At 40.1% G+C, this 13,622-nt stretch overlaps 1 protein-coding gene across 2 annotated transcripts; it reads left to right on the forward strand.

Annotated features, from left to right (window-relative positions):
* The first annotated feature begins 201 nt into the window (after positions 1 to 201).
* Positions 202 to 12,512, forward strand: gc2 (guanylyl cyclase 2). Of its 2 annotated transcripts, XM_068308225.1 has the most exons (25): positions 202 to 372; positions 1,656 to 2,030; positions 2,166 to 2,294; positions 2,368 to 2,547; positions 2,668 to 2,785; positions 2,858 to 3,159; positions 3,240 to 3,371; positions 3,700 to 3,803; positions 3,933 to 4,051; positions 4,180 to 4,264; positions 4,486 to 4,582; positions 4,792 to 4,914; positions 5,034 to 5,114; positions 5,516 to 5,692; positions 5,888 to 6,044; positions 6,130 to 6,282; positions 6,569 to 6,717; positions 6,831 to 6,994; positions 7,162 to 7,354; positions 7,453 to 7,627; positions 7,788 to 7,886; positions 8,007 to 8,101; positions 8,183 to 8,268; positions 8,360 to 8,460; positions 9,172 to 9,307. In XM_068308225.1, exons 2-24 carry the CDS (start codon positions 1,818 to 1,820, stop codon positions 8,457 to 8,459), a joined length of 3,231 nt encoding a protein of 1,076 aa, XP_068164326.1. In that variant the 5' UTR covers positions 202 to 372; positions 1,656 to 1,817; the 3' UTR covers position 8,460; positions 9,172 to 9,307. The 2 variants fall into 2 exon arrangements, with proteins under 2 accessions (XP_068164326.1, XP_068164325.1); XM_068308224.1 differs by lacking the exon at positions 8,360 to 8,460 and having other exon boundaries at positions 9,172 to 12,512.
* Positions 12,513 to 13,622: the final 1,110 nt, after the last annotated feature.

Here is a 13,622-nt window from a genome sequence, read left to right on the forward strand (position 1 = left end):
AATCAACTGGATAATTAAAAGACAACATGAATCCATCACCAAACTTGAAGCGTAGGAGGGATTTGCTGCTGTGGGTCCTCTCAGCCGACTGCTTCTCACATGAAGGTGCAAATCATCATCATCATCGTCATTAGTCTCACCTGATTGGATTTGATATAATCTGACAGAACGGGTCATACACTTGTTGTTGGCCATCTTACGCATACACACACTGTCTTCAGAGTGATATGTGTGTGTTCTCATAATGCAGTAAAACATTCCACCAATGGTGGAAAAGAAATGACAGGATATTTATCTTTAGCAAGTTTCCTTCTTTTGGATGTTCTTAATGCGGCGTTTTGGTGGAAGAACTACTCATCTCCTCAATGCATGGTAGGACTTATATAATGACTGTAATCAATGTCTTGTTAAAGAAAAGTAGATGAAGGCACAATTTATATTTTTTATTAATCCATGAAATGTCTGTTGTAGGATGAATAAATGGTAAAATTCTTTGCTAAAGCAAAATCCTATATTCTAAATATTTCTTACAATTTAACTTTATGAAATGCTTCAAAGCAAATGTACTCCATACAGAAAATAATTTTATTCATTCAATTAAAGTAGAAGCAGGATTTCTCTATTGTAGTTGGCTCATGTTGGGTTAATTCTGAGCTATTTTGTATGTACCTAATAATCCAACCAATATTTTTCATTAGGGTCAAATCTGCAGGTTATTTTTTCCTTAAATTGATTGTTCTTTTAGTAAAATGTTATAACAATGGCAATAAATGCTGCTGTAACCTCTCAGGTCTCAAACTGACAGTGTCATAACTGTAGCTTGCCTACCTAGCAGTACAAATATTGAATAAATATTAACAATGTAAAATCTGAAGTCAGTCTTCTCTCGTTAGATGTTTTCATTTGAAAGTCCAAACTGCATTAATCAGTGAAGTCATGTTATCTCATACTGTCTAGACCCCCAGCCCTCAAATACCATAAAGATGCACCTAAGAAAAGCAGCCACCCTGTTAAAAGTCCTCTCCGGCTCCCTTTTAACCATTACTCCTCTAATGATGTACTAAACTGTGTACACAATTATTACAAAAGTGACTATTTTGACCATATCAACATTTCTATGCACAATTTCTAACTCTGAGCTGTATAATCCTGAATGATTAGTGGATTTAAGTGTACGTATTAGATGAGGACTGTTTGTGTAATGAGGAGAGGGTGTGGCCTAAGGAGATCAACACTCCATAGCAAGGAGTGCATAATTATTAGACAGGTTCTTTTCCTAAAGCAAAATGCGTCAAAGAAGGGATGTAACAGACTATGAAAAGACAAAAGTAGTAAAAAGTCTTTCAGAAACATGCAGCATTCTTGAAATTGATAAGAGGTTCGGGGTGTGATTACATATCATTTGGCTCCTACAGGGGATTGCGTATTTTTTCCACAATTTAAAACTCACACAAATCCCCAGATTTATGTCGTTACCCTTTAAGTGGATCTGACCAGGGATGGAAATTAATGGAAGAAACCAAATGTCTAGAAATAATTTAATAATATGAATAATATTAAATGAATTTTTTGCCTCTGATTTATGATTCCCCTTATGGGAAGTGTTTCTCTGTAAAATCACTATTTTTATCTAAATCCTACTTTTTTTTTTTCAGGGAAGCAGCATCATTAGTTCATCTCTTACCAGTTAATTGTGAGTTCTGAAGGTGGTGATCCCTGACATGCAATCCCATCACCGTGCCGACATCATCTTACCTCAAAACTAGAGGCCAACACCTCCTCTCAATGGTTGCCAAATCTCTCATCCTGGTTCACCAATGAGGTTCCTCCTGGTTCTCCTGGAAATCCTGTCATTGCTGCCCTGTCCAGCACAGTCAGCTTGGTTTCAGGTTGGGGTGGTGGGACCCTGGGGGTGTGACCCTCTCTTTGCTAAGGCCCTTCCCAACGTAGCAGCACAGCTTGCTGTCAACCGCATCAACAAGGACCCCTCGCTGTCCTATGCTGCAACATTCGACTATGCGGTGCTGCAGGTAGGATCATCTTGGATCATTCAATCGAATTTCATGGGAATGTGTTCATCAAACAATCAAACCAACACAGACAGGTAAATAAAGAAATGTTTAATAAACGTTTATTGTTTATCGCATTCTGTTGTCATTTTTCAGGAGCCATGTGAGACCTCAAGGGGTCTGGAAGCTTTCATAGGTTTCCACACTAAGGCCTCTGGATATGTGGGACCAGTCAACCCGGGATACTGTGACGCTGCTTCAATGCTGAGCAAAGGCTGGAACAAAGTCGGTGCTGGTTGAACGTATTTTAGATGTTGAATTTGTCGCTGTGACATTAATTTTTTGCTCAATTCTCCAGGCATTGTTTCCATGGGGTTGTGTCGGCTATGAGCTGGATGATAATCAGAGTCACCCAACCTTTGCCCGCTCCATCCCCAGGCCCACTTGGGTCCTGCACAGGGCTATTGAGTACTTCAGGTGGGCTCATATTGGCATCATCTCATCTTCAGATGACATCTGGGTGGACACAGCCATCAAGGTTTGAATTTTCTTCTAAATGATTAACAAGTAGATATCTTGGTATATCTCCTTAAGCTATTTGTTTCAGCACCCCAATTTTGTTTGTGCTTTTCATTTTGCTATCATGTTTCTAATCCAGGTTGCTGATTCGTTAAGGAGCCATGGTCTGCCAGTCAGACTTGTGAGTTTCATGGAGAACACACCCCATGGCATACGACGAACTCTATCCAAGATCCACAAGATGAGAGAAATACGAGGTGAATCCCAGTTATGGTGTTAAAGATCCCTCAAAAAATTGACATTTTTACTGACATTCTTTCCCGTCCCAGTTGTGATCCTCTGCATGCACTCAGCACTGATTGGTGGTGATGCACAGAAGCAGCTGTTGGAGACGGCCTACGACATGCAGATAATCGATGGCTCAATGGTCTTTGTGCCCTACGACACCCTGCTCTACAGTCTGCCCTACCGCAATGTGACCTACCCAGCTTTGAAGAACAACAGCAAACTTCTGCGAGCCTACGATGCTGTGCTGACCGTCACCATTAACTCACCCCAGGCGTCATTCTACGAGGCCTATGGGGAAGCCATGGAGAGACGAGAGGTGGCCTGGACAGTGAAACCACAGCAGGTGATCTATGGAAGTGTTGTACCTGGAAAGAAGGATTTGTGAACTCCAGTTCTTATGTCTCTAGTCTTTATGTCCTGCAGGTGTCTCCACTGTTTGGCACCATCTACAACTCTATTCTCTTCATGGCCCATACCGTTCATCGTGTTCGGCAATCTGGACACTGGATATCTGGGGGAAACCTGGCAAGACATACCCAAAGCCTGGCTTTCCAGGTACCACTAGGATTACCAAAAAAAAAAAAAAATTAATTATTTTGAAGTTTCATTGTGTATTCTCTATTCTATTATTCTATTCCCTCTATATTTTCAACAGTGCACCACAGAAATGTGTGATTCTATTTAAGATAACTGTTTATCTTTTATCCCTGTAAGTTCCCATTGTCTTAGAATGAATGACTGAATGAATTGAATTATATCACCAAGAACTGCCTCTATTGTACTCACACATATGGTATTCAAACCCAACACCAGCTCCCTGACTTGATAAAAATAATGGAAGCTTGTCATAGAAATACACTTCCAGTTCTTATTTACATTGAAGGGTTTCAGCCACACCATCAAAACCAGTGATTCTGGAGCTGCTCTCCTGGACTACCTCATACTGGACACAGATGGACTCTCCCCAGAGCTCAGGCCAACATACAGGTAAATGATGACTCAGGTAAAGAGCCTCATTCAGTAAAGAGGCCAGCGATTAATGTAGGACTGAAGCACAAAACCCAGATGATAGTACGTTTACCACCAAGAGATGATTTTTACTATTATTAATAATAGGATTGATATGGAGGCCGGTATGGTGCATTTCCTGGGTCGAGACATCCACTTCCCTCGAGGCCAGGGACCCAGACAAGACTCCTCCTGCTGGTTTACTCCTGGAGTTATCTGCTCCGGGGGTGAGGACCACACAAACAATCTCTGAGATTTCCATTATGTTACATATGTTTTTCAAAGTCCAGATGTTCCAGCACACTTGGAAAAGTTGACAGATGATTTTAGTGTTAGTCCTCTTTTTCTGTCTCAGGGGTGGATCTGTTCTCTGCCATTGGCATGTTCCTCGGAGCAGTCTCCACCTCATCTTTTGCAGTAGCAATGATTTACTGCATCAGGTTAGTCTTGATAGTCTGGTCTGAAAGGCTTAGAATGTATTTTATAACAAATAAATGTCAATAATTTCTACTTTATTAGTTATTTATAGTCGCTATGGTTTATATATTAGTTTTCTTTTAATATGGATCAAAAAGGGAGCTGTTTTTGCGATCAGTGGTTTTCGGTGAAACTCTTGAAAGGCTCCTGTGAATCTTCTCTCCACTAATTTATTGTTTCCCAGGCGACGCATCAGTCAGATTCGATTGGTTCGGGGTCCAAACAAGATCTTGCTGACACTGGCTGATGTCACATTCATAAACCCATCACTTAGCAACAAGGTCAGCCCCTGTTCCTTTGACTCTGACATCTTGCTGGAGTCAAAGTAGTATCATTGTCACAAAGATAAACCAATCACTCCAACTGTCAGGCACAGGAATTGGCTGTTTTTTTTGTGTTTTTTCGGGAGGGGGTTTTGTTTGCTGAGGTCATCCTGAAATCTGGTTCAAACTACGTTTCTATTTCACACATTTACTCTGATACCTTACAGAAACTGAGCCTGGACGACAGCAGGGTCAGCAGCATGAGGAGTGTGTCAGAACGTAGTATCACCTCACCAGCCTCAACCCAGTCACCAGCCACCTATGAGAACTCCAACGTTGTTGTTTATGAGGTGAGAATTTCTCAGTTGGTTCATATCTTCTGGAAATTTAGTACGCACCATAAAAAATACTTTCCAATACAATGAAGTTTGTTTTAGTTTGAGGGTCATTCATCGGTCTGTGATTCCAGGGTGACTGGGCATGGCTGAAAAGACTTCCTAATGGGTCGTTTAGCAGTATCAACCCCAAAACCAGCAATGTTTTTGAAATGGTAAGTAATAATGCTATGAGACAGATAATCAATCATAAAAGGTAGAGGTTCATAGAATGTTTTATCATTGGTGGCTTTGCTGCAGCAATGGTCAAGGGTCTCAAACACATTTCCTCAGCTGGAATTACTGTTAAGTTTGATTGTACCAAGGTAATCTATACTTCAAATGAAAGATTCCATTTAACCAGATTTATTGATTTATTCAGGTGTTCATTACTCTGCTTGCATCACAAAGATGTTCAAAATATCCATTTTCCAACAAAGTTGAATACTGAGTAATATGGATCAGTTTTTCCTAGTCCCCATCAACCACAATGAAATAAATTGCATTGAACAGAGACATCATTATCCTGAAATATTATTAAGAAATAAAGGACCAACTCTACTTTTTTTGGCTTCAGATGAAGGACATGCGTCAAGAGAACATTAACCCTTTCCTGGGCTTCTTTCATGACTGCGGTGTGTTTGCCATCGTGACCGAGTTCTGCTCCAGAGGAAGTTTGGAGGACCTGCTGCTAAATGAAGACGTCAAACTGGACTGGATGTTCAAGTCATCTCTGCTACTGGATTTGATCAAGGTATGTGGGGATGAAAGGCAAAACAAGAGTGGATGAATGGTAGGTCATACGAAGTGTCGCTCTTCATGATGTCTCTTTTGTAGTTTTGTAAATATACAACCCTATTTATTATTGAACAAGAATTAAAGTAATTAGCAATGGCTCTCAAAAAATTCTCAAAGTATCTGAGAGCTTGAATGAATGTTTCTGTCTCAGGGTATGAGGTACCTCCACCATCGCGGAGTATCCCACGCTCGTCTGAAGTCCCGTAACTGTGTGGTGGATGGGCGTTTTGTCCTAAAGGTCACAGACTACGGCTACAATGAGGTTCTAGAGGCTCAGAGGTTCCCTTATATTGAACCCCCTGTAGATGGTGAGGGAACAGATTATGCATCTCTGGTGCAAAACATCTTGTATTGTCCTACAGTCACAAGCTAATGTAGCCCTGTGTGTTTCAGAGTTGCTGTGGACAGCTCCAGAGATCCTGAGGATCCCTGGGCAGCCGGGTCTTTACGGGACAATGTCTGGTGATGTGTACAGCTTTGCCATTGTCATGCAGGAGGTGGTGATCAGAGGTCCTCCATTCTGCATGGTAGATCTATGCACTGCAGGTGAAATATGAAAATATAGAATAAACAGAAATTGACCTAGTAAGTTACTAAACTATTTGAGGAACAGGATCTTCATGTAGACGCTGGTTGCAGATTTTGTACTCCAATGAGTTTTTGTTAAGACAAACTCAGTAAGTGTCGAAACAGATGAGTTATGGTGCTAACTTGCAATTCTAGAGTGACATTACAAAGCAAAGAGAAAACAAAATGAAGCGTAGGCTAGCTGACTCTCGTTACCACAGCTGCATGTCTGAGATACACCAGCTAATGCTTCTTTGTATTTTAGACATCATTGAGAAGATACGTAAGCCTCCTCTTCTGTGTCGCCCGGTGGTCAGTCCAGACTACGCTCCACTGGAGTGTATCCAGTTGATGAAACAATGCTGGAATGAACAGCCAGAAAAGAGACCAACTTTTGACGATATTTTCGATCTGGTAGGATTGTTAGGATGTTGGTTAAATGCCAAAACTGATGCAAAAGAAAACTCATGATCCTTTGTGCTCTATATTATGTAATTCTCGCCTTTTAATCTAGTCTATTTTCTCAGTTTAAGAACATCAACAAGGGGAAGAAGACCAACATCATAGATTCCATGTTGAGGATGCTGGAGCAGTACTCTTCTAACCTGGAGGAGCTGATCAGAGAGCGAACCGAGGAGCTGGAGATCGAGAAACAGAAGACGGAGAAGTTGCTGACACAGATGCTGCCTCCGTAAGTTAATGTGGACATGTCATGACATCCCCAGACAGAAAATTCTGAATTAATATAAAGAATCTGTAACTCTAAAGTATCTTTTATGAAATAAATATTGCTGTACCGCATTACACAAATGCTTGTTTATCCCAAAAGTTCCAGTAGAGATTTGTTTCATTCCTCAGGTCTGTGGCTGAAGCATTGAAGGTGGGCGGAACTGTCAAACCAGAACATTTTGACAACGTGTCGCTATATTTCAGCGACATCGTTGGCTTCACCACCATCTCAGCCAACAGTGAACCCATCGAAGTGGTCAACCTGCTCAATAACCTCTACACGGTCTTTGATGCCATCATAGCAAACCATGACGTTTACAAGGTCTTCAAACTCACTGATTTTATTCACTTTTGCCGTTACAAAGTGGAATGAGGCACAAACACCACATTATTTGATGTTTCCATTATATTGCACTGTAGGTGGAGACTATTGGTGATGCCTACATGGTGGCATCAGGTGTTCCGGTCCCAAACGGCAATCGGCATGCCGCAGAGATTGCAAACATGGCCCTAGACATCCTGAGCGCTGTGGGAACCTTCAAAATGAGACACATGCCTGATGTTCCTGTCAGAATTCGCATAGGGTTACACACAGGTGAGGAAGTAAGGGACACAAATAGGATTATAACATGGAGTGAGGTAGTACCTCCTACCTCCAGTGGAAGAGTACTGTGGAGACACTTCACTGCAACTGTAAGTCCTGGGTTCATATTCTAGAACTGAAATAGCAATAGCTGTGTGCATGACTGTTGTAGGTCCATGTGTAGCCGGTGTTGTAGGTCTCACCATGCCTCGCTACTGCCTGTTTGGAGACACAGTGACCACCGCATCTCGAATGGAGTCCAGTGGCCTGCGTAAGTTACACACCTCCAAAACACAGGACTGAAAAACCTGTTAAGCAACTGTTGGATATCATAATTCTAACAAGCAATTCAGTGCATCCAGAATTTTTTATATATTTTGTCCCATACCAGCCTACAGGATCCATGTTCACCAGAGCACAGTAAAGGTCCTGCATGATCTGAATCTGGGATACAAGCTTGAGTTGAGAGGCAAGACAGAAGTCAAGGTAGCGTTTATTTGCATGTGGATGAAGTGTTTCACTTCATCTGTCTCTATCCTGCTAATATTTTCTCTTTAACTGTTTCAGGGGAAAGGAGTTGAGCAGACTTACTGGCTGGTAGGGAGGGATGGATTTACCAAACCTCTGCCGGTCCCTCCAGTAGTAAAGTCCGGGTATGAACACTTCTTTTTTGCTTCTCTTGTGTGTGAGTGTGTGTGTGTGTGTGTGTTCACCACGTTCATGCCTTTCACTTCATCCTACCAGGCAAATGGCCCACGGGCTGCAGATGGCTGAGATAGCCCAGTACAAGAAACGGAAAGCCGAGAAACAACAACAGGAACAACTTGCAAAGAAGAAAAACTGAGGTAATGTTATGCATTATAAAAATGTATAACATTACATGTTTGGTCGGCAACATGACTCGTTGTTGGGGCTGTTAACAGGAACTGTCTCAGGGTGTTACAGGTATATCTCACCCTACGTCGTGCAATGGTTTCAGGAGACACGACGTAAGTCGAAAAACGACGTGCGTCGAATTAAATTGTCTCCAGGCTAAACTGAAAATAATCATTCCCAGTTCTGTACTGTACTCTGTTTATGAATGCATTTTCAATCATATAGGGTTATTATGAAGCTAACCCTAACCCAACTCAAGAGGGGATGTAAATAATAGATGGCTACATCTGAAGCAAATCCCATTCCAGGATGTTGGGATTGTGTCTATAACTTTTTAAAAAATGTCTCCACGTCAGATGGCGGAGAGATACCATTTGGTTTAGTTGATCACATACAAAACTCAGTTCTTCTACTTTACAAGGTTCAAAAGGAAAATGTTGACTGCTTGCAAAAAATTTTTAAAATTGTATTTAAAGAATAAACACAAAATGTTGCAGGAAACATTACAATTTTAATTACAAAACAGCATTCCCGATTAAGGAAGAAGTACTGGAAAAATGCTTGATTCCTTTTGAAGGAATGGTGCAACATTTTGGAGAAACATTTTGCTTATTTGTGAAAGCTTTTTCCCATCCTTCATTAATGTCCTTCTCTCGTTCCTCTCTCAATCCTCTCACCAGTACATCAAACCAGTCAAAGGACATGAAGCTGGTGTTTCACAAGGCGGCAAAGAAGATCTCCCACATCCTCGTTGTGACTCAGCTCCACGCATCCAATGATGACGAAAACGTCTTGATGTCACACCACTGACTGATCTGGACCCCTTGGAGGATTTTGACTGTTTGCACTGAGACTGACACAGAAAACCTATGGAATTATTGATTAACACAGGTGACCTGAACTTCACATGAGGATGAAGGGGTCAGTTTGCACCAGTGTCTTTCTCTCAGTTGGTCACATGTCTTCTGATCATGTAGGAAAAGTTTCCTGGAGGAGAGGGAGGGTGATAGAAATTGAGATTATCGCCATGTGTGTCTGTATTAACTACTTGAGGACTTGAGGTGACGTCTTGTGTGTAGTTATGTGTAGAGGCTGAGAAGTGGTGACTCAGCAAAGCAGGGATGTACAGACGCTGTCAGTCAGCAAACAAGGACAGATAATCTCATTTCCTCCTCCTCCTCCTCCTCCTCTTCCTCCTCGCGTTTTTTTAAAATATAGAGCTGAAAGATTATGAATCAAGTTGTAATTAATGGAAATTAATAAGATTGTGATTCTTTTATAAGACAAGCCATGAAGTCATTCAGTAAATAAGTCCTGGATTGTTTAGGGCTGGAAATATCCCAGAGGGTCGTCAACTTCCTAGCAGATTTTTTTTCTTGTCTGAAGCAAATCTCATTCCAATATATTGGTACCAGAATTTTTTTTATCGGTCACCTGACGTCTTGTGAGTTCAGTGTACAGTAATGTATACAGTATGTTTGTCTTGACGGATAATTCATTCAATCGTTTGCAGTTGTAATCTGTTGTACTTGAGAATTATCCTACATAGATAGTAAAGGATCAGACTGTATCACCCTCTGTATATCTACATCCAAACATGTCTGACAAGCACTGCAGTGAATAATCTGGTATTTGTATCCCGTGTAAATAATATATGTCAACGTCCTTCCCTTGGAATGGAATAATAAGTACGGAGCGCCTCCTGGTGGCAGAATAGGAAACAGCGCGTTCAAGTTCAACAGATGGCATCATGGAGGTTCAGGAGGATTATCCCTGTTGATCCTCACAATGTGTGTGTGAGGTGGGGTGGGGGGTGGGGTGTTGAAATTCTACATTTTTGTATTTTTTGGGAAACAACCTTTTCCACACCTTCCACTCCACCCCAGTTGTGAACCTGAATAAGGTCGGAGCTGCTTCCGAACCACTACTTCATCCATGAATGAGATCCTTTCAGGAAAACAAGATCCTGTTGTCAGAAAAAATCCAGGTAGAATAGAGTAGAATATAGTACAGTAGAACTTTATTGATCCAGAAAGAAGGTTTGTGATGTCAGAAACAACCTGAAATCACTAATTGAGATTTACTTTAAATTTTAAAAGCTTTTAAATTTTTTACAAAGTGAAATCTTGAAGAAGAAGATTTTTTTTGTTGCAAAAACACTTTAATCGCACTCACACATTTTACAATTTTACATTTAATGAAAGTGCTAAAGTGCTTCAAAAATACTAAAAACCAATAAAAAGAAATAAAATTTTAAAATCATTGCATTATATCAGGAAATTTGCAAGAGTGAGTTATCATCAACTAAAGTGCATAGGACATTTTTGTGACACCAGATGTTCCTAAAGTTATTTAGGTCTTTTGCCATTTTGTAAAAACCAAATTCTAGTTTTAAGCGACATCTAATGTTTCAGCAAAAAACAGTAGCTGCTTCTTGAACAGCATTGTTTTCAATTCTCCTCTTTCTGGTCATGTAAATTGCGAGTTTTGCCTCAAGAAGAAGAAGAAGAAGGAGACAGAGGAGGAGGAGGAAGAGGATGAGGAGGAGGAGGAGGATGAAGAGGAGGAGGACGACGATGGTGATGATGATGATGATGATGATGATGATGATGATGATGATGATGATGGTGGTGGTCAGATCAGCAAACAAACCCCTTCAGTAGAGCCGCTGCATCAACAGCACATAATGGACTTGACCAACACTGAATGTATTAATAACCTGATGAATGAGCCAATACCAATGTAGAAAAACATCTTATACCGTAAATGGAGCAGATTTAAAATGTACTCTATATCATGTCATACATAGAAGAAAATCAAATATGATTCTTTATCTTCTTCTTAGAAGAGTGGTTTATGGTTCATCTCCCTGTCATGTGTCAAAGCTCTGGAGATTATCAGAGGATTAACACAGTGATCCAGGCGTTGATGGCAGTTTGCTTGGAACTCTAGGCGGTGAGTATAGATTATGATATAGTGATATAGCATAAGAGGAACATGGATCGGACAGATTAGAAAATATTTAGGGAAGAGAGATTAAATGTGGATTACTCATGTAAATGTGATCCACTGGGCAATGCTTTTCATAAATGACTGCAGTCATAGGTTATTAAGAGCTATATAGGTTTTGGAGCTATATTTTTGCATGATTCAATCAAATGTACACAATTACATTCAGTATTTATAGCAAACTAATTTTATATTTTTACATATCCAGACCAATCCTTTCCCTAACACTGAAGGTCACTGCTGACCTGTTGTAGTGAGGACCATGAGTAAACACAAAACGAAATTGAATAAGACATCAAAAGCTAACTAAGGTTTAACAGCTGTAAATGTTGGCGTGTGATAGTTTAGTCCAGACTTCCACAAAGGACTAAAGACACATACTGTAGGTTTAAATTGAGATTTGTACATGTTTTCTATGCACATTTGTGTTTTTAACACAATTTTGATTTGGGAGCCAGTTCAACCCCTGTTATTCTTTACTTTCAGTCTCAATCAGAATTGAACAAATTTGAAAAGAAAGAATCTGTTCCTGTTAGTTTCATACCAAACTCCACTTCCACTCTATGTGTCTTATTTCTTTTGAAAGTGGATATCTGACTCCAGGAAAATATCCTTCATAAGGTCTTTTAAGGGTTGAGATATGTCAACAGTACTTACCACAAAAAAACACTGTTGCGTTGACTGTTTCCTAACATGCAGATTGGGACAATTTGTTCCCAGTTCAATAAATAAACTCTGTGCCTGTTTAAATTGCATTGTCAACAGCAGTAGCTGCAGCAGCAGCGGCGATGTGGCAACTGTGCTTGTCCTGAAATAACAGAGAGATTGTGACAAAGGAAAGCATGCTTCCCTTTGTGTTTCCTGTGTGTTTCAGCTTTGTTGGTTCTGCTCCTTTGTTTCAAGTACCATACAATAGCACACAGACTGTATGGAGCTGTCTCAACCAACAGAGGGCGCTGACGAGAGGAGATATTACTTTATGTAAACAATGTCAATTTTAACATATTTTTATAACATATATAGCATATTGCACAAGAGTGAGTCACCCTAATATACCTTGCTAGTACTTTGCATGTGTTTTTTCATGCTGAAATAGTATGTATGCGTATTAATTAGAAAAAAAACAGTGCAAAATTTCAGCACAAAACTAAAATTGATAGATTGTTGAAAATTTTCAGGCTAAAGCTAATTTTATTTAACCCATAGTTCTTGAGGAGAGAGGATGGCTGCGTTCCTACCAGGACATGTTGTTTTCATAGGAAATCATAGGAAATATTTGGATAATGTTGTTCATTGTATAGTAACAAACAAAGTCAACATTATTTTAAAGTAGTCTGATCAAGGAATATTTTAAAATGTTACCATGTAATGTTGTTTTCAACAAAGAAAAGCATGTGAGACATTTTCATCCTATTTACTTATTTAAACAGTTTAGGCATATTTGTTGTTTGTACATGAGTGAATTCGTGTTACAGTGGAAACTCTTGTGTGTCTACAAATATAATTGACGTTAGTCATTTCCAAAATTGTATCATCAAAAAAAATGACCCGATATGATGCACAATATTAACATCATTATAACCGAGATCTGGAAACTAGTTTCAATTAATTTACTCAAACATCAAGTGTTGAATCAATCACATGTATCATTTGAATAATAACAAAATGATGCATGATAACATCACTTCAAGTTTAGGCAAGGTCGTGCAAAACAAATCTTGATCATTTGGTATTATGAAGAGTTTCAGTGGTGCAAGCAGAATCTGAAATTGATGGATGCATCAGTATTGAAAGTGTGACACAACGGGATGAAAGGTTTTAAGGCCAGATATGTACAGTTGTTCTCACTGTAGTAAGGTTGAAGGGCTTTGAGGGTCTCATTGGTCACATGCCAGAGGGATGTTTGCAGAACCAGACTTCCTTTGAAAAGCAGCTGATATTTCCCAAGGGAAGAGTTGGGTTGCCTGTCGGCTCGACTGGTAGCTCACTGTCATTATGCTGGAGATTGGAGGATGGTGTTCCGGCTGTCACAACGCTGTCTCGTTTTTCCGTAACAAGAGGTTACAAAGGGGTGAACGAGTGGAAGAGAGAGATAGACCGGTTGATGGGGCAGGGTTAAGGG

The sequence above is a fragment of the Antennarius striatus genome, chromosome 23 (assembly GCF_040054535.1).
Source record: "Antennarius striatus isolate MH-2024 chromosome 23, ASM4005453v1, whole genome shotgun sequence".
NCBI classification, from domain to species: domain Eukaryota; kingdom Metazoa; phylum Chordata; class Actinopteri; order Lophiiformes; family Antennariidae; genus Antennarius; species Antennarius striatus.

Coding starts and splice junctions, on each gene's coding strand:
- gc2 (XM_068308224.1), top strand. CDS start 1,818: ATGAGGTTCCTCCTGGTTCTCCTGGAAATCCTGTCATTGCTGCCCTGT. Junction 4,583..4,791: donor ACCCATCACTTAGCAACAAG/GTCAGCCCCTGT, acceptor GATACCTTACAG/AAACTGAGCCTGGACGACAG. Junction 6,045..6,129: donor TATTGAACCCCCTGTAGATG/GTGAGGGAACAG, acceptor TGTGTGTTTCAG/AGTTGCTGTGGACAGCTCCA.